The sequence below is a fragment of the Sinohyriopsis cumingii genome, chromosome 8 (genome assembly GCF_028554795.1).
Source record: "Sinohyriopsis cumingii isolate HCF-2022 chromosome 8, ASM2855479v2, whole genome shotgun sequence".
Lineage (NCBI taxonomy): Eukaryota > Metazoa > Mollusca > Bivalvia > Unionida > Unionidae > Sinohyriopsis > Sinohyriopsis cumingii.
The window spans coordinates 13018699-13045154 of NC_142968.1; the positions used below are offsets into that span (position 1 = coordinate 13018699).

Consider the following 26456-nt stretch of genomic DNA (forward strand, 5'->3'; position numbering starts at 1 on the left):
TACTTTCATGTACTGTGCCTAAAATATCTTTGTACTTGTGGAATTTGTACATAATCTAAACACAAAGCTAACTAAAATTCTGCTCCCAAGTGCTCAAAAAAATCTGCCTCAATTAGTCTATAGTAAACCATCTTTAGCAATAATTAAAATATAGAAAAGGAATTTGACAGACAAGACAATTCAAGTTTCTGAAAGTGCTATGAATAAATTTCAAAATATACAAAAAGTATTTAAAAACTGTTATCTGCTTTGTTTTTACAATTTACCTCTGAAATCCAGGAAGTGAAAAGGACCAAGCAGAGCTAGCACTTTTGTGACAGGTGCACATTTAAAGTCAGGCCAAGCTATATTCTCTGCATGTCACATTACACCCATCAATCATACACCAAAACAAAGGAATGAACAATTCTTTTAATAATACCTATTATATATTTTAAATAGCCAGCATAACCAGTGATTAATCTCTCAGTGGAAATGTCCAGGAAAAGGGAAAGCTTATTCTGTGAAGTGGATTCTGACTTTAAGGGATTCACAGAGGAAGATACAGAAGAGGCTGAAATGTACTATGGGGACATTTTTAACTTATTTGATGATATTCAGCGCTGGATCAACATTTTTGATCACTAATGAATGTAGGACTGATTCTGAAATATTTCAATTTTTCCCTGGTGCCCAAAATGAAAACTAAGGGTACAATCAAGTGACCAGGAGGACCCACTTGCAATACCCCGTACAGTTTCTGAAGTCATATTTGCATTAGGGAAATGACTTATATGGCCAGAAAACCAGTCCACTGAGCCCTTAAAAAGTATGTAGCTGAGAAATATTCTAGACTATTAGGGAATACACATCATGTGAGTGAAGAGAGTTTATTCTATTTCTGTTAGTACTTTTTGCAAACAAAACGTGTTTGTTTAGGAAACCAGTGGATTTTAAATGGATTACATAGATTTAAGATTTGTTATTTTTTTTATTTTTTTCTGTTATATTGTTTCTTGGAATTGCTAAAAGTCACTAATCATCACATGTAACTGATATTTTGAACTTAAGATGCAAGCTTTTATTGACACAAATGACTTGACATTACTCAGTGTGATTTTTACCGATAGATTTATTAATTGCAAAATGGGTGTGATGATTGTGAGCTCTTAATTAAAAAAGAATCAAGCTTTTAACATCAAGATGCATTGGACTCAGTTGCAACCTAACTTTTATAATGGTTTTGGCAAGTGATTTTGCATCAGTTTAAATCACTCTAAACTTGATGCAGCTGTAGATATAAATTATCATTAGCAAGCATATTTATTAAATTGCAGGACTCACACCATTGCTTGAATGTTACCCATGATCTGATTTATCATTATGTATGATAATATGGGTTGAAAGAAAACAAGCACAAGTTTGGTATTATAGTTTTATTTCCTTTTCAAAACATTTTTTGGACACAAATGTATAAATACCATGCATTAAAAAACATATCTAATTTACAGAAACTAACAGTATTATACAGAACATTAAACTAGCATTTTGCTCACATCCCCATCCCTGCCCCACCACAATACTACACAAATACACACTTAATTTTCTATGATTTTCACTTTACCACTGATTGGTACATAATACGGTCAGTAATTATACATCGATATGCTGAGTGAGAGCTAAAGCCACAAAATACAAAATTCAAAGTACAAGATGAATTCTCATTCTTCCTTAAATGCAATAAAAAGAGTTTTAATTTAAATTTAAATTTAAATTACACCTGGAAAGCTGAAGATATTTTTTCCATGCTTTTCACTTCAAAAATGATCAGTGCCAAAAAAAAAATTTCCTCAACATTTTGTCAAGATTCTACATGTGCACACAAAACGTGGACAAAGAAATTGGAAGTGGAAAGATTGACATTGAAGTGGTTTGACATACTGGCCACAAATTTGTCAACCATGTGGGAAATCTTTCATAACAAAATCAGTGCCAGTTGTAATCTACTCTGAATGAAATACTACTTTTGAATAAGGTTAATGTGATTGATTCCATTATTACAATTAACACGCAATATTAAAGTTAACATCTATAATGTACCTAAAGAGTGTTCTTTTTGTTTTTTAAATGTCATTTTTCTTATTCAAACTATCAATGTTACAATGTTAAGTCCGATTTAAATGGATACTAAAATGAAAAAAATTACAAGTAACAAAATGTGAAAAAAGATCAGTGATAACATAAGTTATTTAAAATGTTTAGGATGTTCATAAACGTATTATCAGGATTTAATTGCAATCAGTGCTGAGTTTCTTGGTGAAATTAAGTCATCAAATATTGGCACCATGTTGCTACGGAAACCTCTTTCAAGGAGCCACGCTTGCCTGTCAGCATGTATTAGGGATTCAATGACGGGCTGAAGAAGGACTTGTAACAGCTGAAATAAAAAAGAAGACAATAATCTCTGTCATTATTAAAAGTGTTTATGATTAATTAATTATAAGATTCACTGTGTTAAGATTCACTTATAATGACAAGGATTTTGTAAAGCACTCTAAATTGTCCTATGATATATTTTATATTACCTTAGGCAAAAAAAAATTTTTTTTTTACTGACTATAAAGTGATACCTCCATCAAGTATGAGACAAAGGTAAGACAAAATTACTTTTCATCCATTGCAGTAAATATGACAGATACAGCTTGCTGGAAATACTGTCGTCAATGCATAAAAAGTGGGCAACACTTCAGTCACTGATTGGTATGACTAAAAGCAAAGGGTATTTTACTTTTGCAACCCTCCATCCTTGATTTGTATCCCTGAAAGAAAAGTCTTTCACTTTTGCATCCATCAGTCACTGATTGATATGACTGGAAGTAAAGAGTCTTTTACTTTTGTATCCATCAGTCACTGATTGGTATGACTGGAAGTAAATGGTCTTTTACTTTTGTATCCATCAGACACTGATTGGTATGATTGGAAGTAAATGGTCTTTTATATCATGATAGTCTACTAAAAACATGTTACTAGCAGTTAATTACATTTTAATGATTCTACATCTGTAGTTTTTGTTTCTTGAAAGATACAACATATTTGCTAAGTAAAGATCTTCAACTGATGGATACAGAACTACTTGCTGAATGTAAGACAGACACCTGAATGGGTATGAATATAAACAGAGCATAGATTTTAAGAAAATGATATCAAAACAGCCGAGCTTATGTGCAGACCATTTTATACTTTGGTCCCAGATAATATTAAAATCGTGATATCATTTGTAACATGCATATAAACGACTTACTGTGAATGGCTGAACGTAATCAAAACACTGATGGTATTGACCATGAAGATGTGACAGCTCTTCTTTAAAAGTCTGCAGGGTTTGTGCTAAAATATACAAAAACAAATACAAATATTGCAACAAAATGTTACTCACTTAGCATTTCTCAATCTATTTTACATTTCGTATATGATGCATCAGTAGTGTCGAAATAAAATAAAAGGGTAAAAATTGCTGCAGATTACCGTGTCATTGTGACACAATATTCTGTCACTACTGAATCATATTGAAGCAATTAGAAAATTTGTTTGCAATAAGCTAGTGACAAGTCTTGATATGTTATAAAGTATTGTACAAAATTTAAATAAAATAATTATATTACATTAACTTTACCGAGAAATGTTCCAAAAGGGAGACAACTCTTATTTTGTACACAACAGATGGGTAAAAACACAGCATGTTCATTCATGTAAATTTCAAATGCTTTCATTCCTTGACCTTCTAATCAAGATTCAAAACTGGTCACTGTAATTTATCTGCCTAACTTGTATCATTTGCTAATCCTGCTGCTTCTAAGTTAGGTAGCTGTTAGTAATTGGTATGTAGTACAGGTATTAGCTTCACAGATCAATTACTTTGTCCAGTAGTTATCAATATCTAATAACTGATCAGACTGCAAGGAGAAAATTGTCTCAATAAAATCAAAAACAAATACTACAGAAAACACAGACATTCTCTTTTCTTTTATAGGTTTTGGTCTTTAAAGAAAGGCTTTAAATCATGACAGGCTTGTGTGCATCCTGGGGTGACTACTCATTTTTATCCGGTATTAGTAAGCATGAATAAGACAGAAAAAGTTACAAGAACTTTTAAAATTGGACAACTACGGTAATTCAAAAACAGTGTGCTGAAACAAAATTAAATGAAAATTCCAAGATGAAACAAAACTCTTATAATAATAAAAAACCAAACTTGCTCTGGATCTTCCTTGAAAATACTTGTCTTCATTTAGGTAATATGTAATTGGGCTTTTTCGCTTTAGAAACTGCCTAACATTAAATGTTCTCCTTTGAAATGGAAGTCTTCCTAACCATACATTTCGGCAGGAAAGGTTCAAGGACTTCCAGTATTGATAACTAAGCAATTTTTATAGAAATATTGCTTACCATCCTCTGTAAGTATATGTTTTGCTGCAGCACTGACATAGTTGTCAAATGTTGAGAAATCTGCTCTATGGGCAATTTTGCGTACACTTTTCTTCAAAACCAAACCACCTGAAAAAAAAAATACACTTAAGAAACTCAACTGTTATCTGCTTTCAGTTAGCAGTTGGGCTTATAAGTGAGTATATATGGTAAGAAATTTCAAAAACCTATTCATTTCAAGGCATAAGCAATCAGTTACACATATGCTACATTACTGCAGGAATGAAATGAAAAACTTGAGGTGGGTGGTGTAACTTGTACTTTAATAAGTACACCATATACTTTTTAATTTTTTCTTACAATTTCACCCATCTAATACAATTATTGTGGAAGGAAGAGATAATCAGAGCTGGTTTAATATGATGTGGAATGTTTTTTCCCCACACAGAAGCACCAGAAAACTGAAAGCTAGTTTTGAATTTCACCTGTTTTGGTTTGGACACATTTTAACTTTGACCTTTTAATTATCTGAGATTTGGGGTATCAGTAGGTTCTCTCTGATGCAAAATGGTGTTCAGGTAAATGGAAGCAGATTTTATATATACCTTACACGTTAGTTTTGCCTCTCAAAAGAGTATTCATATTTGCAAATTTAATTGTTGTTGTTGTTATTGTAGGGTTTAATGCCATTTTTCAGCACATGATAGACTATACATGGCGGCCAGTATTAATGGTGGAGGAAGAACCTGGGAAAAACCTGGAAAGAACCACTGACCCACGAGAAGCTACTGGCAAACTTTCTCACATGCATACATTAGCCAAATCCGAGACTCGAACCCACGCAGACAGAGGTGACATGGCAGTGATCCGTAACAGAGAGCGCTTCAGACCATTTGGCCACTTGGGACCACCTGCATTGGTAATACCTTGATTGTAAGCTTTGGTAATACTCTGACTTTAACCATTGGTAATACTTTGTAAGCATTGGTAATACTTTGATTGTATGCATTGGTAATACTTTGTAAGCATTGGTAATACTTTGATTGTAAGTATTGGTAATATTTTGATTGTAAGCATTGGTAATACTTTGTAAGCATTGATAATACTTTGTAAGCAATGGTAATACTTTGCAAGCATTAGTAATACTTTGTATGCATTGGTAATACTTTGATTGCAAGCATTGGTAATACTTTGACTGTAAGCATTGGTAATACTTTGTAAGCATTGGTAATATTTTGATTGTAGGTATTGGTAATACTTTGATTGTAAGCATTGGTCAGACTTTGACTGTAAGCATTGCATTTTGAACATTATTTGCTTAACAAGAATTATCTCCCTTTCCTGAAGTCTTCATATTTTTCTTGTAGCAAATGTATTCCCCCAAATTATATTACTGTAGTCAAAATAAGGTTGAATCTAAATAAGAGTAACTATGTACTAATATGGAATTGGTTTTCTTTAAGTGCCAGAAATAAGATTTTTTGTTCTCTGAGATATCATTTGTATGATGGGACCATTGCAAGTTATTATCCACAAATATTCCAAGAAACAAATAATTTTCAGATCAATGTTATCACAGTGAACATGCAGTATATCAGTTTGCAATCTTACTCTTTATTGCTGTATAGTTATCAACAAGACTTTTGATTTATCTGTATTGAGAATCATATCATTTTCCTTGCACCATATTTGAAGTCTGTTGGGTAGTTTGAGGGTTTTCCTCACCATGATTGCTTTGACTATCAGACAAGGTAGTGTCATCAGCATACATGTCAGTTGATGAGACTGCATCTCCTCTTTTTTGGGATGTCTCATTTGTTAACAAAAGAAATAAACACAGGCCCAAAGATGGAACCTTGTGATACTACACAACTTATTGCTTTACTTTCAGATATATGTCCATTTACTGTTATCTGCAGAGACCTGTTGCTCAACTCGAGTAGAATGTGAATCATTTAAGAGTACCTTCACTACACTGATAGATTTTAACTTTCCAAGAAGAATTTCATTATCTACTAGTGTCAAAAGTCATTTGAAAATCAATCATTACAGTACCAACACACTTTCCTTCATCTAGGGCTTTCAGCCACTTGTCCGACATAGAGATAAAAGCAGTTTCATAATTCTTTGTTTCATTAAATGTATATTTCCATGATATCATCATAACTGAGGCAAATATGTCAACAGCTTTCATTATTCTGTTTCATAAATATTATATATAATCCACAACTCTATTCAAAAATGGAAAACATCTGTTTACACATCTGTGTGAAATATTTACACAAATAGGTCCTTGAAGTGACTTATAGGTCCTTGAATCTGGAAGTTTTGTTTTTTACTGTATTGTATTATGATACTTAATTTTACAATTTGTGTGTGATGTGCATGTGATTAGGATTTTTAATGTAGCTTTAACAATTTTTCAGTCATTTTGCTATGATGTCTGCAGTGTAGCAGTTTGTAGTGATGTCTATCACTGGGGCATCATGCTGCAGACATGTAGCATGATGTCCCACCCAGTCACATTATCCTGACACCAGGCAGACCAGTCCTAACACTAACCTCTTAATGCTGAGCGTCAAACAAGGCAGCTGTTAGTACCATTTCTTTAAAGTCTTTGGTATGACTGGGCCGGGGTTCGAACCCACAACCTCCTGCTTCTGAGGCGGACACACTAACCACTGGGCCACCAGAGCGGTTTTACAATTTGTATGACTATGTCTATTGTTTCTTCATTTCACAGCAGAAATGAAGACACAAAATGAAAATAAACACTTTACTCATTTATAAAAATCAAAACTCATTAACAAAACCCAAAAGCAAACCAAAGTCCAAAAGAGTCTTTGTTGTGTTTCTTTACTAAAAAAAATTAAAATAGAATCAAGCAACTTGCAGGATTTTCTCAAATTTGTTTATTTTTTGAATGCTGAACATCAATGACATATATCCAAGTATCAAATCTGATTTGTTATTTTTTGAGCATCCATGTCAGAAAATGGCATGAGCACAGTGTGTAAAATGAACAGTATTCTGGCACAGATTTATATGCAGACAAAAGACAATAATCATTCAAAAGCCTTACATTTTTTCACACAAAGCTGCAGCAATGCTCTGTACGCCACATTCTTTACATGTAATGCATGATCATCTGCTGTCTGCTTCTCCCATCTGGTCCTAACAAAAAATGAAATGATCTTTTTCAGACATTCATTGCGAAAATACATTAAAATATGAATAAAATACATATTAATTTACAAACAGGAGAATGGATCAAAAATGAAGAAGAAAAAAAAACACAATGCCAAGCTTAATGTCATACACATACAATATAATGAAATGAGGTGGCTGACAGCCAAGTTACACATACAGGAGAATCAAATGAGGTAGTTGACAGCCATGCTTAATGTGATACATATCAAGTGGACTCAAATGAGGTAGCTGACAGCCATGTTACATATACAGCATAATCAAATGAGGTAGCTGACAGCCATGATACATATACAACATAATCAAATGAGGTAGCTGACAGCCATGTTACATATACAGCATAGTCAAATGAGGTAGCTGACAACCATGTTACATATATAGCTTAATCAAATGAGGTGGCTGACAGCCATGTTACATATACAGCATAATGAAATGAGGTAGCTGACAGCCATGTTACATATACAGCATAATTAAATGAGATAGATGACAGCCATGTTACACATACAGCATAATCAAATGAGGTAACTGACAGCCATGTTACATATACAGCATAATTAAATGAGATAGATGACAGCCATGTTACACATACAGCAAAATCAAATGAGGAAGCTGACAGCCATATTACATATCAAGTATAATCAAATGAAGTAGCTGACAGCCATGCCTATATGTCATCCAGTATAATTAAATGATGCAGCTGAAAGCCATGCCTAATGATTTATATATACAGGATAATTAATTTGTTCCCAGCATATAAATTTCCCCAAAGGTGTCCCCCTATCATGCTAACACTAACGTGGGGAAAATAGATTTTATCTTTAATTTTCATTGTTAGTAATAGCTTTACATAGTGAAAATGCATAACATCTAACATGAGGGAAATAGATTTTATCTTTACTTTTCATTGTAAGTAATAACTTTATATAGTGAAAATGTATAACATCTAACATGAGGGAAATAGATTTTATCTTTACTTTTCATTGTAAGTAATAGCTTTACATAGTGAAAATGCATAACATCTAACATACAAGTGTAAGAAAAATTTATCTAGCCTTGGGTCAAATTCAGAAATGATTTTGGTGGGCAAGAAAAGTGTGTATATATTTGTTTTCAGCTAAAGTACACTGTACAAACCTAAAGTACACTGTACAAAGCTCTGTACAAGCTTAAAGTACACTGTACAAACCTGGTCTCCTGAGCTGCAAGCCTAAGGCCATAAGTACCTATTGACCAACCAGGGAATGTTTCACAAGTTATGTTCATGGCCATCTCAAGTGCTGTACTCATGGGAAACATGGAGAATTCCTTAAGAGACTCTGTAGAAAGGATAAACCTTTTTTGGTCAATTTGATTCTAAATACAAGAAAATGCTTTTCTATTGCAAGCTGGAACTTTGGAAAACAACTTTACTGTATTAACATTGTGTCAAGTCACATAAATTTTGGATCTTTATTTAAGCTTGTTGAAAAAAATATCACATGATAATAAACAACAAAAACATCTTGGGCCACAACAAATGGTAACTTTATGCCAGTTGTTACATTAATTCCGAAACACCTTGTTTCTTCAGTATAAATTTACATGATCTGAATATTCTTATATCCATGAAATATCAAAAATAGAAAGTATCACAAAGAATATTTAATAAATTTAAGAGATAGATTGATCTTTTATATAAATGTCATGATTTAAAGTTAACAGTTTCATTTAAGTATCAAAGAGTAACTTGCCCTTAATTGTTCTGAAGAGTACATAAAATGCTAATTGTGGTATAAGTTTTGATCAGTGACAACAGTGGAATTGAATTCTTAAGAATAACAATTCAGCATAATAAATTTTGTACACAGAGATAAACCAAAATAGCTGGCTGCTTAGTCTGAGGTAATATAGTAATATATACTGAATTCTGATAACCCTTTGGATTACTACATAACAATTTATCTCTTTATCTAATCATGCACAAAGGAGAATAATCCTGAAAGAGTATAATCAAAGTAAAATAGGAAGTCAAACAGCTAAAAATCTCATATTATATGTCTTTTTTTGGACTAAAGAACTTAAGCTGGGCTACTGCCAGGTTCTTCCCAGGTAGCCAACAGGGAAACAGTATTAAACTGGGTTACCACAAGGTAATTTCTCACAGTACACTGGGCTACAAAGTTTATTTGGGCTACCACCAAGTACTTTCCCTTTTAGTCTACTGGGCTAGTGGCTGTGCTACCACAAAGTTTTTATCATAGTAGACCACTAAGCTAAAAAATAATACTTGGCTACCACCAGGTACTTCCACTGGTAGTCCACTGGGCTAGAGATTTTAAACTGGGTTGCCGCAAGGTAATTTCTGATAAGCTGGGCCATGACAATTACTAGTCCACTGGGCTACATAATTTAATGTAAGCTACCATCAGGTACTGTTTCTCTAGTCCACTGGGCTACATAATTTAATGTAAGCTACCATCAGGTACTGTTTCTCTAGCCCACTGGGCTACATAATTTAATGTAAGCTACCATCAGGTACTTTTTCTCTAGTCCACTGGGCTACATAATTTAATGTAAGCTACCATCAGGTACTTTTTCTCTAGTCCACTGGGTTACATAAATGAAGTTGGGAAATCACCTGGTATTTTACATAGTTGAATGTGCTATTGAATTTAAGCTGGATAACCAACATGTACTTTCCTCTGCTCTCTAAGGGACAACTAAATTTAAGTTAACTAACTGAGCTTTCTTTTGAATGAGTACATCTGACTATCATACCAGCCATTAAAACTGTCTATGACTGCAACACAACATCATAACGTTAAGTACAAAATGAGGTAGCAATTTAAGTTTTCATAAATCTCATTCTCTCTCTTGAAAGGATTTTACTGTTAAGAGAAAAGGGTGACATATTTAATAACCAATAATATTTCTAAATTCATACCATCACTCCAATATATTAATACTCTTTTTGTGATTGCAATTTATTATCTTCTTGCAAAAATGTTGTAGTTTTACAAAAGGATTTGAAGTATCAAGATAGCACAGCTTACACAAAAACCAATACAATGCCATGCATTCCACAACCATTTTTAAGACTTATGTTAAAGGTATGAGATATTATGCAAGGTCAAAAGTTTTGATTTTGTACATACATCAATACTTAGTTAAGATATGGATTCATGATTACCGATTTATGATACAATAATAATTCATGTTCAAAATACTTACCATCATAGTTCATCCTGTGGTAACAACAACTGACACAGCAGAGTGCCCTGACTGAGTCCTCACTAGCAAAGCATTTCAACATTGCTGGGGTTAGATCACCACAACAGTGGAGTCCAATCATACATGTCTTTGGCATTACCAACATGGTCTTTGTGATGTTATTCGTAGGTAAACCTTTATTTATGTTATAATAAGCATGTCCGCCATCTTCTGATTCCACAATTTTATTGTCATCCTTATAATTCCTGCTAAGAACTGTTCCATCATCAACTATCTTTCTGTTTATTCTCTGTGATGCTGCCAAATCATTTCCATCAATATCACATGTAACAGGTATGCTGTTGATACATTCCTCATTCACAATGGTCTTTGAATTTTCATGAGAATTAACTAAATGTTTATCACAAATAATTTCGCTTGATACATTTCCATGGCATTTACTGCACATTATATCTTTTCTTGAGATCTTTAACTTTTCTCTGTTTTGAGTAAATTTAGCAAGTGTCATTAGCTTTTCTGCTGATGAATTAACTGTGCGAAAAAATGAACTAGAGTCATTCTCTTTGATGTCAGACTGTGCTTCAACTTCCTTACTCTGGGACAAATTTGACAAAGAACGAATAAGATTAGGGTCACAGTCATACTGTTCTTTGTTAGACTGTTCTTTAACTTCTTTAATACTCCATGATGATTTCTCCTTAGAAGATCTGGAATTGAAGTGACATTCACATTGTTCTGTGTCAAACCTTGAGAACCAATCAATAAGCAGTGTTTGCAAATGTTGTTGACTTTCTGGATCACATCTAAGTTCATAAGTGGAATTCCTGAGAAAATGACACTTATCTGAAATGAAATGTTTAACAAATATTATAATATTACCATTAATGAAACAAAAGATTCACTACTACTGAAGACCACCACTAATTTGGTTGATTTAATACTACATAACCTGTTTGAACACCCCACTAATCCTGTTAATTTAATACTATGTAACCTGTTGGAACACCCCCACTAATTCTGTTATTTAATACTATGTAACCAGTTTGAACACCCCCACTAATTCTGTTAATTTAATACTATGTAACCTGTCTGAACATCCACTCTAATCCTGTTAATTGTATACTATTATGTACCTTTGTTTGAACACCCCACTAATTCTGCTAATTTAATACATGTAACCTGTTTGAACACCCCCACTAATTCTGTTAATTTAATACTATGTAACCTGTTTGAACACCCCTACTAATTCTGTTAATTTAATACTATGTAACCTGTTTGAACACCCCCAGAAATTCTGTTAATTTAATACTATGTAACCTGTTTGAACAACTCCACAAATTCTGTTAATTTAATACTATGTAACCTGTTTGAACGCCCCCACTAATTCTGTTAATTTAATACATGTAACCTGTTGGAACACCCCCACTAATTCTGTTAATTTAATACTATGTAACCTATTTGAACACCCCCACTAATTCTGTTAATTTAATACTATGTAACCTGTTTGAACACCCCTACTAATTCTGTTAATTTAATACTATGTAACCTGTTTGAACACCCCCACTAATTCTGTTAATTTAATACTATGTAACCTGTTTGAAAACCCCCACTAATTCTGTTAATTTAATACTATGTAACCTGTTTGAACACCCCCACTAATTCTGTTAATTTAATACTATGTAACCTATTTGAACACCCCCACTAATTCTGTTAATTTAATACTATGTAACCTGTTTGAACACCCCCACTAATTCTGTTAATTTAATACTATGTAACCTGTTTGAACACCCCCACTAATTCTGTTAATTTAATACTATGTAACCTGTTTGAACACCCTAAATAATTCTGTTAATTTAATACTATGTAACCTGTTTGAACACCCCCACTAATATGTAACCTATTTGAACACCCCCACTAATTCTGTTAATTTAATACTTTGTAACCTGTTTGAACACCCCCACTAATTCTGTTAATTTAATACTATGCAACCTGTTTGAACACCCCCACTAATTCTGTTAATTTAATACTATGTAACCTATTTGAACACCCCCACTAATTCTGTTAATTTAATACTATGTAACCTGTTTGAACACCCCCACTAATTCTGTAAATTTAATACTATGTAACCTGTTTGAACACCCCCAATAATTCTGTTAATTTAATACTATGTAACCTGTTTGAACACCCCCACTAATTCTGTTAATTTAATACTATGTAACCTGTTTGAACACCCCCAATAATTCTGTTAATTTAATACTATGTAACCTATCTGAACATCCACTCTAATCCTGTTAATTTTATACTATTATGTACCTTTGTTTGATCACCCACACTAATCCTATTGATTTAGCACTATTATTTGACAGCAATTAACTGCTGTAGGTGGTTTTAATTCCTAAAAATTGTAAAAATGCCATCCATATTTTTGGTTAATAATACTAGCATAATTCAATGTTCCTCCAATGTCATGTGATCAAAAGTGCGAGTAAGAACCTACAATAGGCTGAAAAGAAACATATTAAGAATGTTCAGTGCTAATCCCAAGGGATGTACAGCAGGGAGTTCAGCCCTCCCTCGCACCCACTTCCAATTAAAATTTTTTAAGATGAAAACAGAAAGTTGTCTGTTTAAAAAAGAATGAACTATTCTTTTTTTAAATAACTGAACTCCCATAGAAAAAAATCATGCATCTGCCCATGCATTTGCATTCTCACCACTGTGTCTGGTTCTCTGTTCTGCTCCACTGGTGTGGCCAGACTGACTCTCGAGACCAAGAACAGGATAGTGGAACACATCATGAAGAACTTGACCAAGATACCCCTGTGTGATATAGAGGATAGCTCTGTTTTTTAAGTCCATATAAGGATATATTTTATGAGTGAAGTAGAAACATTGTTACAAGAGGCACTTCTTGCATGGATTAATACAGTGACCACTGCTGGGGTACTACTGAAACCTGACAAAATGATCAACAGACTTCAGAGCATAGCATCATTAAACAACAGATTTTAAGGATTGTGAGTTTACTTTTAAGGATTTTAGTTTCAGTTTTTATTTATTTCTACATTTAGAAATTTTTGTGTTGGTACATTTGCAATCAATTTTGAAAACAGATTATGTACCCGAATTTTGATTGTCAACTGATTTCAGTTTTTCATCGACACAAATCAGTGCCTGACTTCTCCATCATTTTCAGACATGATTGCGGTGACAGTTAAAATTGCAACTTAAACAACTTTATTACCAATGTAATGAAGAGTTTTTGTTAAAAAGATGTACTGTTTGAATGTAACAGGTTTGATACTTTATGGTGACATAATATTAAACAGCAACTGGTCATGCAAGTTCAGTCAGTGGTAATTTGAGGGATTCAAGTGGAAAAATTAATTAAAATAATTATACATGAAGCCTACTTTTTTTTGTTCAGAGTTACATTTTAGGCACTCTTGATGGTCAACAGTCTTGACACATTTTAGGCACTCTTGATGGTCAACAGTCTTGACACATTTTAGGCACTCTTGATAGTCAACAGTCTTGACACATTTTAGGCACTCTTTATAGTCAACAGTCTTGACACATTTTAGGCAATCTTGATGGTCAACAATCTTGACATATTTAGGCAATCTTGATGGCCAAAGGTCTTGACACATTTTAGGCAATCTTGATGGTCAACACTCTTGACACATTTTAGGATCTTTTCTTGTAATTGAGAGAGAGAGAGAGAGAGAGAGAGAGAGAGAGAGAGAGGAAAGGAAGATAGAGAAGGAAGGAAAAAAAAATGAAATAGTCCTAAATATGATAATACTGATCTGCAAATCAAATGTAAAGGTATATATACATCCTAGATTGAACCAAAAAAAGAAATAAGTGTCAATGGTGCAATGGCACAAACTAAAATGAACATTAAAAGAGATAATAGAATAAAATAAAATCGACACAAGATTTGATAATAGAAGAAAATAAAATGGTCACTAGAAGGGATAATAGAAGAAACTAAAATGAACACTAGAAGGGATAACAGAAGAAACTAAAATGAATACTAGAATGGATAATAGAAGAAACTAAAATGATCACTAGAAGGGATAACAGAAGAAACTAAAATGAACACTAGAAGAGATAAGAGAAGAAACTAAAATGAACACTAGAAGGGATAATAGAAGAAAATAAAATGGACACTAGAAGGGATAACAGAAGAAAATGAAATGGACCTAGAATGGATAACAGAAAAAACTAAAATGATCACTAGAAGGGATAATAAAAGAAACTACAATGAATGCTTGAAGGGATAACAGAAGAAGCAATTGTGGTAGCATGCAATTTTTTCATGCTCTACTCACCAAACCAGACCCTACATCCACTATCACCTCAGATCCAGATTCTCTGGTCACATGATCAACCAAGCTGGTCATGTGACACACCTCATGGAGTTTCTTTGGAGTCATCCCTCTCTTTATCTGACCATTAATACAATTTTGATCTAAACTGTCTATAGTTGATACAGCATGGGTACAAATGCTGCTGTATAAAAGAGACTTCTTAACAAAGTTATGAAAACTTTCCGGCCATCCTCCCTGTAAAAAAAAATGATGTTCATGTAATACAATATTCTTTTAAAATCATTTACCAATGCTGTATATTAGGTACAAAAAAATGTCCCAAAATGTTTTGTTAAAACTATCTGATACAACATAATAAAATGATACAAAAGCATCTTAGAGACCAATTAGTCCTTTCAATCCAATGAAATACACACTAAAGCATCTGAGAAACTAATTGTCATTTCCATCCAATGAAATACACACTAAAGCATCTGAGAGACAAGGTAGTCTTTCCCATCCCATGTTAAATATTTAGAAAATTATGTTGGTGTAATTATCCAAATAAATAAACTGAGTGGAAACACAGACTAAAAGACAAGGCTTTGTCATGTTCTCTGTTTATACCAAGCCGTCAGAAATCCTTGTAGATGCTAGATACATCCATTGGTAACAATATTTTGACCAACTGCAAAATACTCATGTTGGCCACTTGTAGTTATCAATGAGTAACTACTTCTTTTTCTAATATTTAACTTCACACTCAAAAATGATATAATTTCAAAACCCCATTTCGGACAAAACAAAAAACGGGAAGGAAAATCTTTGCATGACAGGTGTCAGATAGTATTGAGCATTTGTCATAATTTATCCATAATCCTGGCTTTGGAAAGATTAAATTACACAATGCCACACCCAAGTGACCATCTCTATATTATTCTAAATACTCTCAAACATCAATTCCACTTTAAATTGTCAACACTGCCATGACAAAAAAATATCACTGTGGCTATGTTTCAAATAAAAGTAACGATGCCAAAAAACAGATCAATCAAGCAAACAAAGCAACTTAGCTTTCTTAATCCGTTTTTCACTAGTACAAACGTGCAATCAAATTAGCATAATAGTCAAATTCAAAACTGATTAAGTATTAATTACATCACCTGAAAGACACTATTATTTTTGCTAGAATTATCATAGATAGTGTCAATAACCATGAATAAGAAAAGGAAACGTGATCAGGATGAACATTCTGTTCCAAAGAATTAAAGAAGTTTCAACTGCAAAATGGTCAAAACAGTTCTCAAGGCTGAGATATGACAAAACACCAAATGTGATGTTTGCAAGTTATGTTAAAACCACATGCTGTCAGTCCAGGTGTTTCAAATTGTGAAAGTCTGTCCAAGACGACCAAGTGGAATGTAATGAACATATGCGTCCGTCAAAAGCTGAAACTATGGAAACAACAACACTCTTGTTACTCATTAAACAAAGTGCCTGACAAGGCAGATGAAGCTGTTGCAATGATATTCTGAAATACCAAAAATAATGTTATTTACGGCACCAGAGTTTCATGCATAAAAAATGATGAAATGTTAAGAAAAATCTAAAGTATTTGTATCTATACAATAAATATATACAAATAACTGTATCTATACAATAAATACATACAAATAACTGTATCTATACAATAAATACATACAAATAACTGTACCTGTACAATAAATATATATAAACAACAATCTATACAATAAATACATACAAATAACTGTATCTGTACAATAAATACATACAAATAACTGTATCTGTATGACAAATACATACAAATAACTGTATCTATACAATAAATACATACAAATAATCATAGCTACACTATATGATATGGATACAGGTGTTTAGTCTTTATCTTAGTTTTTCATCATGTTTTATGCAAGAAATGTAAAACTCCTGTGGATGCAGAGATCTTAACTTCCAGCTTTTCAAGTCAAAATATATAACAACAACAACCGATTTATACTAGTCATTTGTAAATATGACTACACAGCTGCTGGACATTTTCATCTGTCACACTATGACCCACCCACCCCCTACCTGATTAAACAGCTGCTGGACATTTTCATCTGGTTAACTATGACCCACCCACCCCACTTCCTGACTAAATAGCTGCTGGACATTTTCATCTGGTCACACTATGACCCCCCCCCCACTTCCTGACTAAATAGCTGCTGGACATTTTCATCTGGTCACACACCCTTTCCTGACTAAATAACTGCTGGACATTTTCATCTAGTCATACCCACCCCCCTTCCTGACCAAATAACTGCTGGACATTTTCATCTGGTCACACACTCCTTCCTGACTAAATAGCTGCTGGACATCTTCATCTGGTCACACCCACACCCCTTCCTGACTAAATAACTGCTGGACATTTTCATCTGGTCACACTATGACCCCCACTTCCTGACTAAATAGCTGCTGGACATTTTCATCTGGTCACACCCACACCCCTTCCTGACTAAATAACTGCTGGACATTTTCATCTGGTCACACCCACCCACCCCCTTCCTGACTGCCAAAATTCAAACGTCCAACAGCAGGAAGAAATATTTCTCGACCTCTGATTTATGAAACATACGAAATTTACAGAATACAACTGGGTTCATTTTTCTACTGCAGAGGGGTGGGGGGCAGTGTGTTGATAAGATGAATGTTTTAAATAGCAGATAGCTGCAGATTAGTTCCATTATACTGCTTAGTATGTCAGCATTTTATTCTGAAACCTGACATGTTCAGATTTTTAAGCACTTTTATTGTTACAGTTTAATTTTCCTATCAAAACTAGGTTGTTGTATCTAGTTGTCAAAAGATTATTAAGATGAAAGGAGGGCATATAAACATCAATACAGGAAGTATGTTTGCAGAAAACAATTACATGCTGTGATCGATTTAAAGCTTGAATTAGAAATACTTGGAGTTTTAATATTCAAAATGACAAGAAGAGTCCCTTGAAGAGATATTCTTTTTTCCTTTAAACTGCTGAGTATTGGAATCATCTCTGATATCCTTCATCGATAACAAGATTTTCTAACTATGGTTCATTCCACATAACACATTTTATCATTAAAAATTTTATATCTGTAACTGAGAAAATTTTCAGGTCAGTGTCAATAAATACAGCTAGAAATACCTAATCTGATTCCCATGAATTAAAACTGAAAGTGAATTAGGAACTTTTAGGTATATTTAATGATGCTACAAATAGTAATAGTAACGTTGCTACAAATAGTAGTGTTGCTTCAAAGAGCATTAGTAATGTTGCTACAAACAGTAATAGTAATGTTGCTACAAATGGGAATGTTACAACAAATAGTAATAGTAATGTTGATACAAAACAGTAATGTTGCTACAAATAGTAATGTTGCAACAAATAGTAATTATAATGTTGCTACAAATACAGTGTGACCCCACTATAGCGCGCTCTATTATAACATGAATTTGTATATAAAACAGTCGTGGTGTGGCTCCCGAAATTTCATATACATGTATTTTTCTTGTACACAAAAAAATTCTTTCTTAAAAGTATGAAAAAAACCGTAAAAGCTTTATTATCATTTTGGGGAAGAGATTGCATGTGAATAATACACGATGATCATGGAGTGGCTCCTGAAATTTTGTATGTATTTTTCTCATACAAGAAAAAGTAGTTTTTTTTTTCTTCTTAAAAGTACGAAAAATAACGCATAAAACGTTTATTCTGGGATCATGTAGGTCTTCGCCAATGTTGCAAACTTGGATTGTTTTTCCTTATTGGTGGCAAAACATACCATGTGGCATATTTTTTTAAATTGGCAACGTTGTTGGCTGTTTAAAATTTTATATACAACCATTGGTTTGCAGTGTAGAAATTCAGAGGCCCCATGAAAGGAAGCCACAAACTAGATATATAAAATGCACTGAAATTTATCTATTGTTACATAAACAAATTCTTTGTCCATATTGACAAACCATCTTAACAGTGCATTGTTATATTATAATCCGCTTATCATGACAACTAGCATGAGTACTGTATGTTGTGAAATATCTGCTTTTTTGTTCTTGACTTTTCTGGTAACGGAGATCAACCAGACAAGGTATTATCTCATAACCTATCCTTCATCGGATTTTTGGCCGCTTGCTAGTAATTAATATATTTACAAAGACTGACATTTGTATGTGGATGGTAAGTAAAATTCCTCTTCTTTTCACTCAGAATTAAATCTTTCAGAACACTCACATTTTCTGTAATAATCCCTGTCATCAAACCAGAACACCTGCATCTCTATCATCCGTTGACCCTTTGTTAATTTTCAGATGCATGCGTGGAAGGCAGCATCATGCTGCTACCACAAATGTAAAAAAAAATATAAAAAAAATACATCTTACTTATTGGTTTATTCATTAGGCATGGAGGGAAAGTTAATAGAATAGTCCAAACAACAGTGGATTCATTTTTAAAAATGTACCCAGATAAAATAGTTTGCTGAAATTTCAAAGGAAACATATTAACTTTGAAGCACCGATTGTTATGAAAATGTACTCAGCAAATGGAGAAAAAAATCAGTCTCAATCATGCAATACAATTATTTGAGGTTGCCGCGGCAATAAGAAATGGGCATTTGTTTGGTTCTCCAAAGCTGTCCTTTAGCGGTGACTTCAATAATGCATGCACCCTTCATCAAAGAAAGCCGACTACAATCTTTCAATAAACTCAAATAAAAGTGATGGAATCTGATGGATTTTTGCATTTTCCTTCATGACTGGAACACGTTAACTGTGCCATGAAAGTTTTCTTTTTGTAGGGAAAAAGTTTATGCTTACAAACACTACCAACAGTGGCTTAAAATGCAAACTAACTTTTAACGACTTGGGACATACTGAAAAGTATAGGTGCTTCATCATTCATTACGTGATTGTGCTATATTTTTTCCACTGAATTCAGACCAATATGACCTGTGACAAAATTATTGAATATTTTAAAGCTCTGTGTGTGTGCATATTTTCAATGGAATCACTTGTATTGTGGATTCAATGTATATGATGAGGTTCGCGGGTGAGTACACGGTGTTGATACTATTCATGCTATATATATAAACAGTATTCACGTCTATGTATCAATTCATGGCTCTCTAAATAAAGTAAACTATTACATATGTCTTCTGTTTTCACTACAGGTATATTTCTCATTTAATATGCATCAATTTAAGATGGTAACTGTGCCAATGAAGCATGTATTTTACCCGCATTTATTACCTACACACCCCCCCCCATTTTTTGGGGTACATGCATAATTATCTTCAGCTAACTGACCTGGTTGCTTATAACACGGTTCAGTCTACAATGCGGTCGGGTTCTATGGCTCCCACCTACTGTGTTATAGTGGGGTTACAATGTAGTAATGTTGCAACAAATAGTAATAGTAATGTTGCTACAAACAGTAATGGGGCCCTGAGTGGCCGAGTGGTCTAAAGCGCTTACCATTCTGGATCACTGCCATCTCACCTCTGTCTGCGTGGGTTCGAGTCCAAGGCTCGGCTAGCGTGGGTATGTGGGAAAGCCTGCCAGTAGCTTCTCGTGGGTCGGTGGTTCTTCCCTGGGTTTTCCAGGGTTCTTCCTCCACCAGTTATACTGGCTGCCATGTATAGCCTATCTTGTGCTGAAAAATGGCATTAAACCCTAGAACAACAACAAGAACAACAACAAACAGTAACAGTAATGTTGCCATGAACAGTAATGTTGCCATAAAGCACCAAAGCACAGAACACATTCTAGATGACAGACATTGCAGCTAAACAAACCACAAAAACAAAAATCATGCTGGATACTACAGTTCAGTCAGCCATCAGTGTTGTTCCCTAGATTTAAAAAATGAGCTAAATATTTTCAAATAGTTCGTCCTCATGATTTCTAAAATGTGGCTAAATATTTCCAAAAATTCAGATCTCAACACAAATTAGAGCAGAAACTTACAACAGTTAACTAATATTTCCAGCTACTTCATAGCAATATTACTATTACTATTCACAGCAACATTGCTATTTGTAGCAACATTACTATTACTATTTGTAGCAACATTAATACTACTATTCATAGCAGCTTTACTATTTATAGCAACATTACTATTACTATTCATAGCAGCATATATATAAAAAAATACTATTTATAGCAACATTACAATTACCATTTGTAGCTTCATTACTTTTACTATACATAGTGCCGCTCCGGTGGCCTAGTGGTTAGAGCATCCGCCTTGGATGTTGGAGGCTGTGGGTTCGATCCTCGGCCAAGTCATACCAAAGACTATCAATAATGGTACTAAAAGCTACCTCACTTGGCACTCAACATTAAGAGGTTAGTGTTAGGACTGGTTGGCCTGATGTCAGGATAATGTGACTGGGTGGGACATCATGCTACATGTCTGCGGCATGATGCCCCAGTGCTAGACATCACTATAAACTGTCACACTGCAGACATTGTAGCGATATGACTGAAAAATTGTTAAAGCTACGTAAAATATCCAAATCACACATATACATGCGTAGCAACATTACTATTACTATTCATAGTAACATTACAATTACTATTAATAGCAACATTACTATTCTAATAGCAACATTACTATTTATAGCAATATTACTATTACTATTTGCAGCAACATTACTATTACTGTGCATAGCAACATTACTGTTACTATTTGTATCAACATTACTATTGTTATTACCTTACTGTTAATAGCAACATTACTATTACTTTTTGTAGCAAAGTTACTATTACAACAGAACTGTTACTATTTACAGCAACATTAATATTTCTAGCATAAGTAAACTGCATCATACATGACAAAATAACTGGAAAACATGACAGTGGACAAACCTTCATTTTTCCTGATGGCACCTGATTCAATTCATCAACAGTCATGGACAATAGATATTCCATCCACTGAAACAAATTAAACAAATCGATATTTACCAGGATAAATAAGAACCCGTACACTGAGAAAGTTGATATCTTGACATTCTTTGACAGTAATGACCATCTCATTCTAGCAAACTTCCTTAATTTAAATTATCCCCTTAACAACAAAGGATACATCATTTTGCCAGTTCACTTACATTCGTTCATTCATTCGTTTGTTCATTCGTTTGTTCATTCATTCGTTTGTTCATTCGTTTGTTCATTCGTTTGTTCATTCATTTGTTCATTCATTCGTTTGTTCATTCGTTTGTTCATTCATTCGTTTGTTCATTCTGTTTGTTCGGAATATTGTTAACTACTCAATAATTCTGACCATATTTCAACGTTGCTTTTAAAAATTGAAGTGGATGATCTCTGAAAAGTCCTACAGCCATACAAGAAATAGGTCAATGTGACCTACTGTAAATTGCATGCTTTAGTGCCTTTCAAATTTTCAGACGTTGGCTCATTACACCCTCAATATCCTGAACCTATTTCATCAAAACTTATGAAAATTGGTATGTAGATAAATTTCAGTAAAATTAAACCACCCATGATACAAAATTGTGATGTTTTATCTCAATAAATATAACTCAACCATACAAAAACAAGTCAATGTGACCCAATTTTATGCTTGAGTGACTTTGTGTTTCAGCTTTCTCTTACTAAACATTCAATACCCAGGACTCTATTTCACGTACACACAAGAAAACTGAATTGCGATTGAATCTTAAAGAAACTTATCCAAACTGAAAAATATATCAGCAATAACTCACTTTCAAGCTTGAGTAACTTTATAATTTTCAGCAATTTGTTCATTGTACCCTCAATATCTTGTACCCCATTTCACATCCACTCATGAAAACTGGTACAGTTTCATTTTAATGAGAATAACTCAACTTTGCCAACACTAGTTAAATGTGATCATGCTTGATAAACTTTTTAGTTTTAGTTATCAGATAATTAATTGTCAGTATCTCAAACCACATTTCACCTACACTTGTGAAAATTGCAAAGTGGATGCATATCAAGGGATGTAATCATGCCATATTCGAACTATTTCATAAAGACTTAATTACTGGTATCGTGTTTCATTACTTTTGTGTTTTCAGCTCTCTGTTTGTTATGTACTGAACCCTTATTACCAACATTCAGGGGCCCCGAGTGGCCGAGTGGTCTAAAGCGCTCACCGTTACGGATCACTGCCATCTCACCTCTGTCTGCGTCAGTTCGAGTCTCGGATTCGGCTAATGTGGTTATGTGAGAAAGCTTGCGAGTAGCTTCTCATGGGTCGGTGATTCTTTCCGTGATATTTCCGGGTTCTTCCTCCACCATTAATACTGGCCGCCATGTATAGCCTATCTTGTGCTGGAAAATGGCGTTAAACCATACAACAACAACCAACAACATTCAGGAAACGACATCTAGTGGTGTATCATTTACAGTAAAACAATCATGTGACAACTTGGTCAATATAACTTAACTTTTATGTATGAATTATTTTTTGCATTATTCCTTTCACCCTCAATATCCAGGACACTTTCACTCATGAAAACTTTGTATGTGGGTACATTTAAAGTTGAGTAACTCAACCATATAAAAAATAGATCACTTTGACCTGATTTCAGGTTTTAATGACAAGATATTTTCCTGTATACCAATCTGCATAATGATCAGCAAATCCAAATTTGTATCTGCTGGCGAGTATTATGTATATCTATATTATATATGTTAATTTTCATGAGTATAGACTGTAAGGGTCATTTAGTAAATAGCATATTATATAATAAATTTCTTTACAGTTGTGAGTCTACTTTAAGAAGAGGTCATTTTAGTGAACATTTCAAGATGGTGGAATGTACTTTTATCTGAGTCAACATGTTCTTGTGGTCTTTTTTTTACCTTGGAAGATGTATGAAGAAATCTCGTGGACAATTTGATGGAATGAGATCAGTAATGGGATTTCCACCTAGAAAAATTAGGTGACCTAATTCCAGATTGGCTAGCTGCTAAAGTAACTTACCTTGTTTACAGTTAGTGATTTTGAAATGACTATTTTAATCTAAGTTTGGTTCTGAAAATGCATCTTAGCTTTCATATATGGGATGATTTACATGAGAATGAGTTATTCCTAATATAAACATCATTCTTAGAGGAGTCATTTAGTTGTGTTCAGTTGATAGGATTAATTTATGGATTTATTTCAATTATTCATTGGAATTCCAAGCTGCTCAGACTTTAGGATTTAGCAGCTGTTTAATCATTACCATGAATTTATTTAAACACATTTTGGATTATATCATTGTCATACATCATGACTATTGGCACATCAGCACAAATGATTGGACTAAATTCAGTTACCACTGGAACTCATTTGGAATACTCTATACTTTTGGACTTGTAATAGAACTAGAATTTCATTCACCATCATGTAGCTTATGTTTAATTTTTCACTCTCTTTTTTAGGGAAATAAATTATTTGTTCAATTTTACAAAACTTGTTGGATTTTGCTTTATTTCTCACTTAGTTTAAGACTATAAAATAGAAATAGTGAGGGAATTTGTATTTATTAGTAAATACCTTGTTATCTAATTAAAGTACATCTATTTAAAAAAATGAAAGTCACCCATTGTTACTTTATTTTTGTGTGCCCAAAAGTGTGAACATAACTGTGTGTTTGTGTGTTTTCATAACCAATTTGCAGATATTTAGATGAACAATAACAATGAACCACCAGAAGCACATTCCTCACACAAAATTAAAGATGCATTCAAATTCACGAATAAAACATTAGATGTGTTTATGGGAGACCACTCTGGTGGCCAAGTGGTTTTCCTTAGAATAAATGGAGCTTGCTAGTAGAGATAATTCTTTTAATTAAACTGGTACAAGACATCAATAATATTTTCATCATCCCTTAAGTCTCCGATAATTTTTCAGTGCATAAAGTATTATTTACTGAGATATATGAATTAAGATAACTATCTGACTTAATTGTTAAAAAATTACCTCTTCTGGTATATGTTTCCAGACCTCATCAATAAAGAAATGAGTTAGTCTGAAATTGTAGACCCACTGAAATTCTGCTAGAAAGAGACATATATTGTCAAAGTCTGCAGCGCCCATCTGTATAATGATGATGTATCTTCATGTACAATGATATCTTCTCATATGTCTCGTGTATAATTGTCTCATGTACAATGATGTATCCTCATATGACAGATCCTCATGTCCAGTGATGTATCCCCATATAATGATGCATCCTCATATATAATTATGCATCAACACGTATAATGATGTATCATCATGTATCCTGCAAAACTATAATATATATATATATATATATATATATATATATATATATATATATATATATATATATATATATATAATAAATGCACAAATATGTGGTTCCAAACATGCATTTATATTGTTACAAGACATGAATCTGCTTGTAAATGTGTATCGGTTAAAAAGATGATAAATGCCGACTTTGGTTTCTTCAAGCACCAATATAAAATACACACAATCAAAACGGTTGATAATCATGATTAGAAAATTTAAAAAAGAGAAGATTAAATTGTGAACCCCAAAAAATGATGCATTTATTTTCCAAGTACCACACAGGGAGGAAAAATAACGCAGACTCCGTATTCTAGCGGAATTGTTACTCAGTGGAAGCAAATCCTGACAAAGAAACGAGGTTAATAATGAGATGCATTTCAATTCGCAGTCATCATCCAAATTTACTGTTGTATACAAATCTGATGTTCTACAAATGCTCACATGTAAAGACCCAAAAGTGCGACAATAATGCATGTTTCCCTAAGAGCGCTACCATCTTGTTTTGTTTTAGTTAGTTTGTACCTCCAGTACAAGGTGAGCAGCGTCCTGGAAACCACTTGATTTCTTCAACTCCCAGGTTGCGCCTTTACTCTGATCTCATACGCGAACATGTACTATCCAAATGTCTAAAACGGAATAGAATAGGTCAGTGTAATAGGTAAACTCGGGCTAGAAGATACCGTGAAAGCCATTGATTTGCAATTTTATCCTACTGCTCAACCATTTAAATGTGCGTCAATGAATGAGTTTGCGAGAAATACCCGTAGGTGTATAAAATGTACACCTATGTGTGCGGACATAAGTGGCTGTGAATAATTGCAGCTTTCAATGAATATGTGATATCAGCCCCAAACCCGAAAATCAACATCATCACGGGTGAGGGCTGATTTATCGGCATATCTATGAGCCAGCTGAAATATTGGTTAACATTTTTGGCAGGAAATTGTATTCTTAAATTTCAATTGGTCCAGATACGTTATAAG

At 33.5% G+C, this 26456-nt stretch overlaps 1 protein-coding gene across 3 annotated transcripts; it reads right to left on the bottom strand.

Annotated features, from left to right (window-relative positions):
- Positions 1-1412: 1412 nt before the first annotated feature.
- LOC149792997 (putative methyltransferase-like protein 25) lies at positions 1413-25984 on the bottom strand. Of its 3 annotated transcripts, none has more exons than XM_089966860.1 (11): positions 25915-25984; positions 25138-25449; positions 22047-22112; positions 15159-15392; positions 13536-13641; positions 10822-11664; positions 8798-8927; positions 7487-7578; positions 4426-4533; positions 3281-3366; positions 1413-2416 (listed from the first exon to the last, which is right to left on the bottom strand). In XM_089966860.1, the coding sequence occupies exons 2-11, from the start codon at positions 25252-25254 to the stop codon at positions 2261-2263; spliced, it is 1938 nt and encodes a 645-aa protein (XP_089822986.1). In that variant the 5' UTR covers positions 25255-25449; positions 25915-25984; the 3' UTR covers positions 1413-2260. The 3 variants fall into 3 exon arrangements, with proteins under 3 accessions (XP_089822986.1, XP_089822987.1, XP_089822988.1); XM_089966861.1 differs by having other exon boundaries at positions 25138-25441; positions 25915-25978; XM_089966862.1 differs by lacking the exon at positions 25138-25449 and having other exon boundaries at positions 25915-25972.
- Positions 25985-26456: the final 472 nt, after the last annotated feature.

Coding starts and splice junctions, on each gene's coding strand:
- LOC149792997 (XM_089966860.1), bottom strand. CDS start 25,254: ATGGGCGCTGCAGACTTTGACAATATATGTCTCTTTCTAGCAGAATTT. Junction 13,642..15,158: donor TGGATGTAGGGTCTGGTTTG/GTGAGTAGAGCA, acceptor TATATCACACAG/GGGTATCTTGGTCAAGTTCT. Junction 2,417..3,280: donor ATTACGTTCAGCCATTCACA/GTAAGTCGTTTA, acceptor TTTTTATTTCAG/CTGTTACAAGTCCTTCTTCA.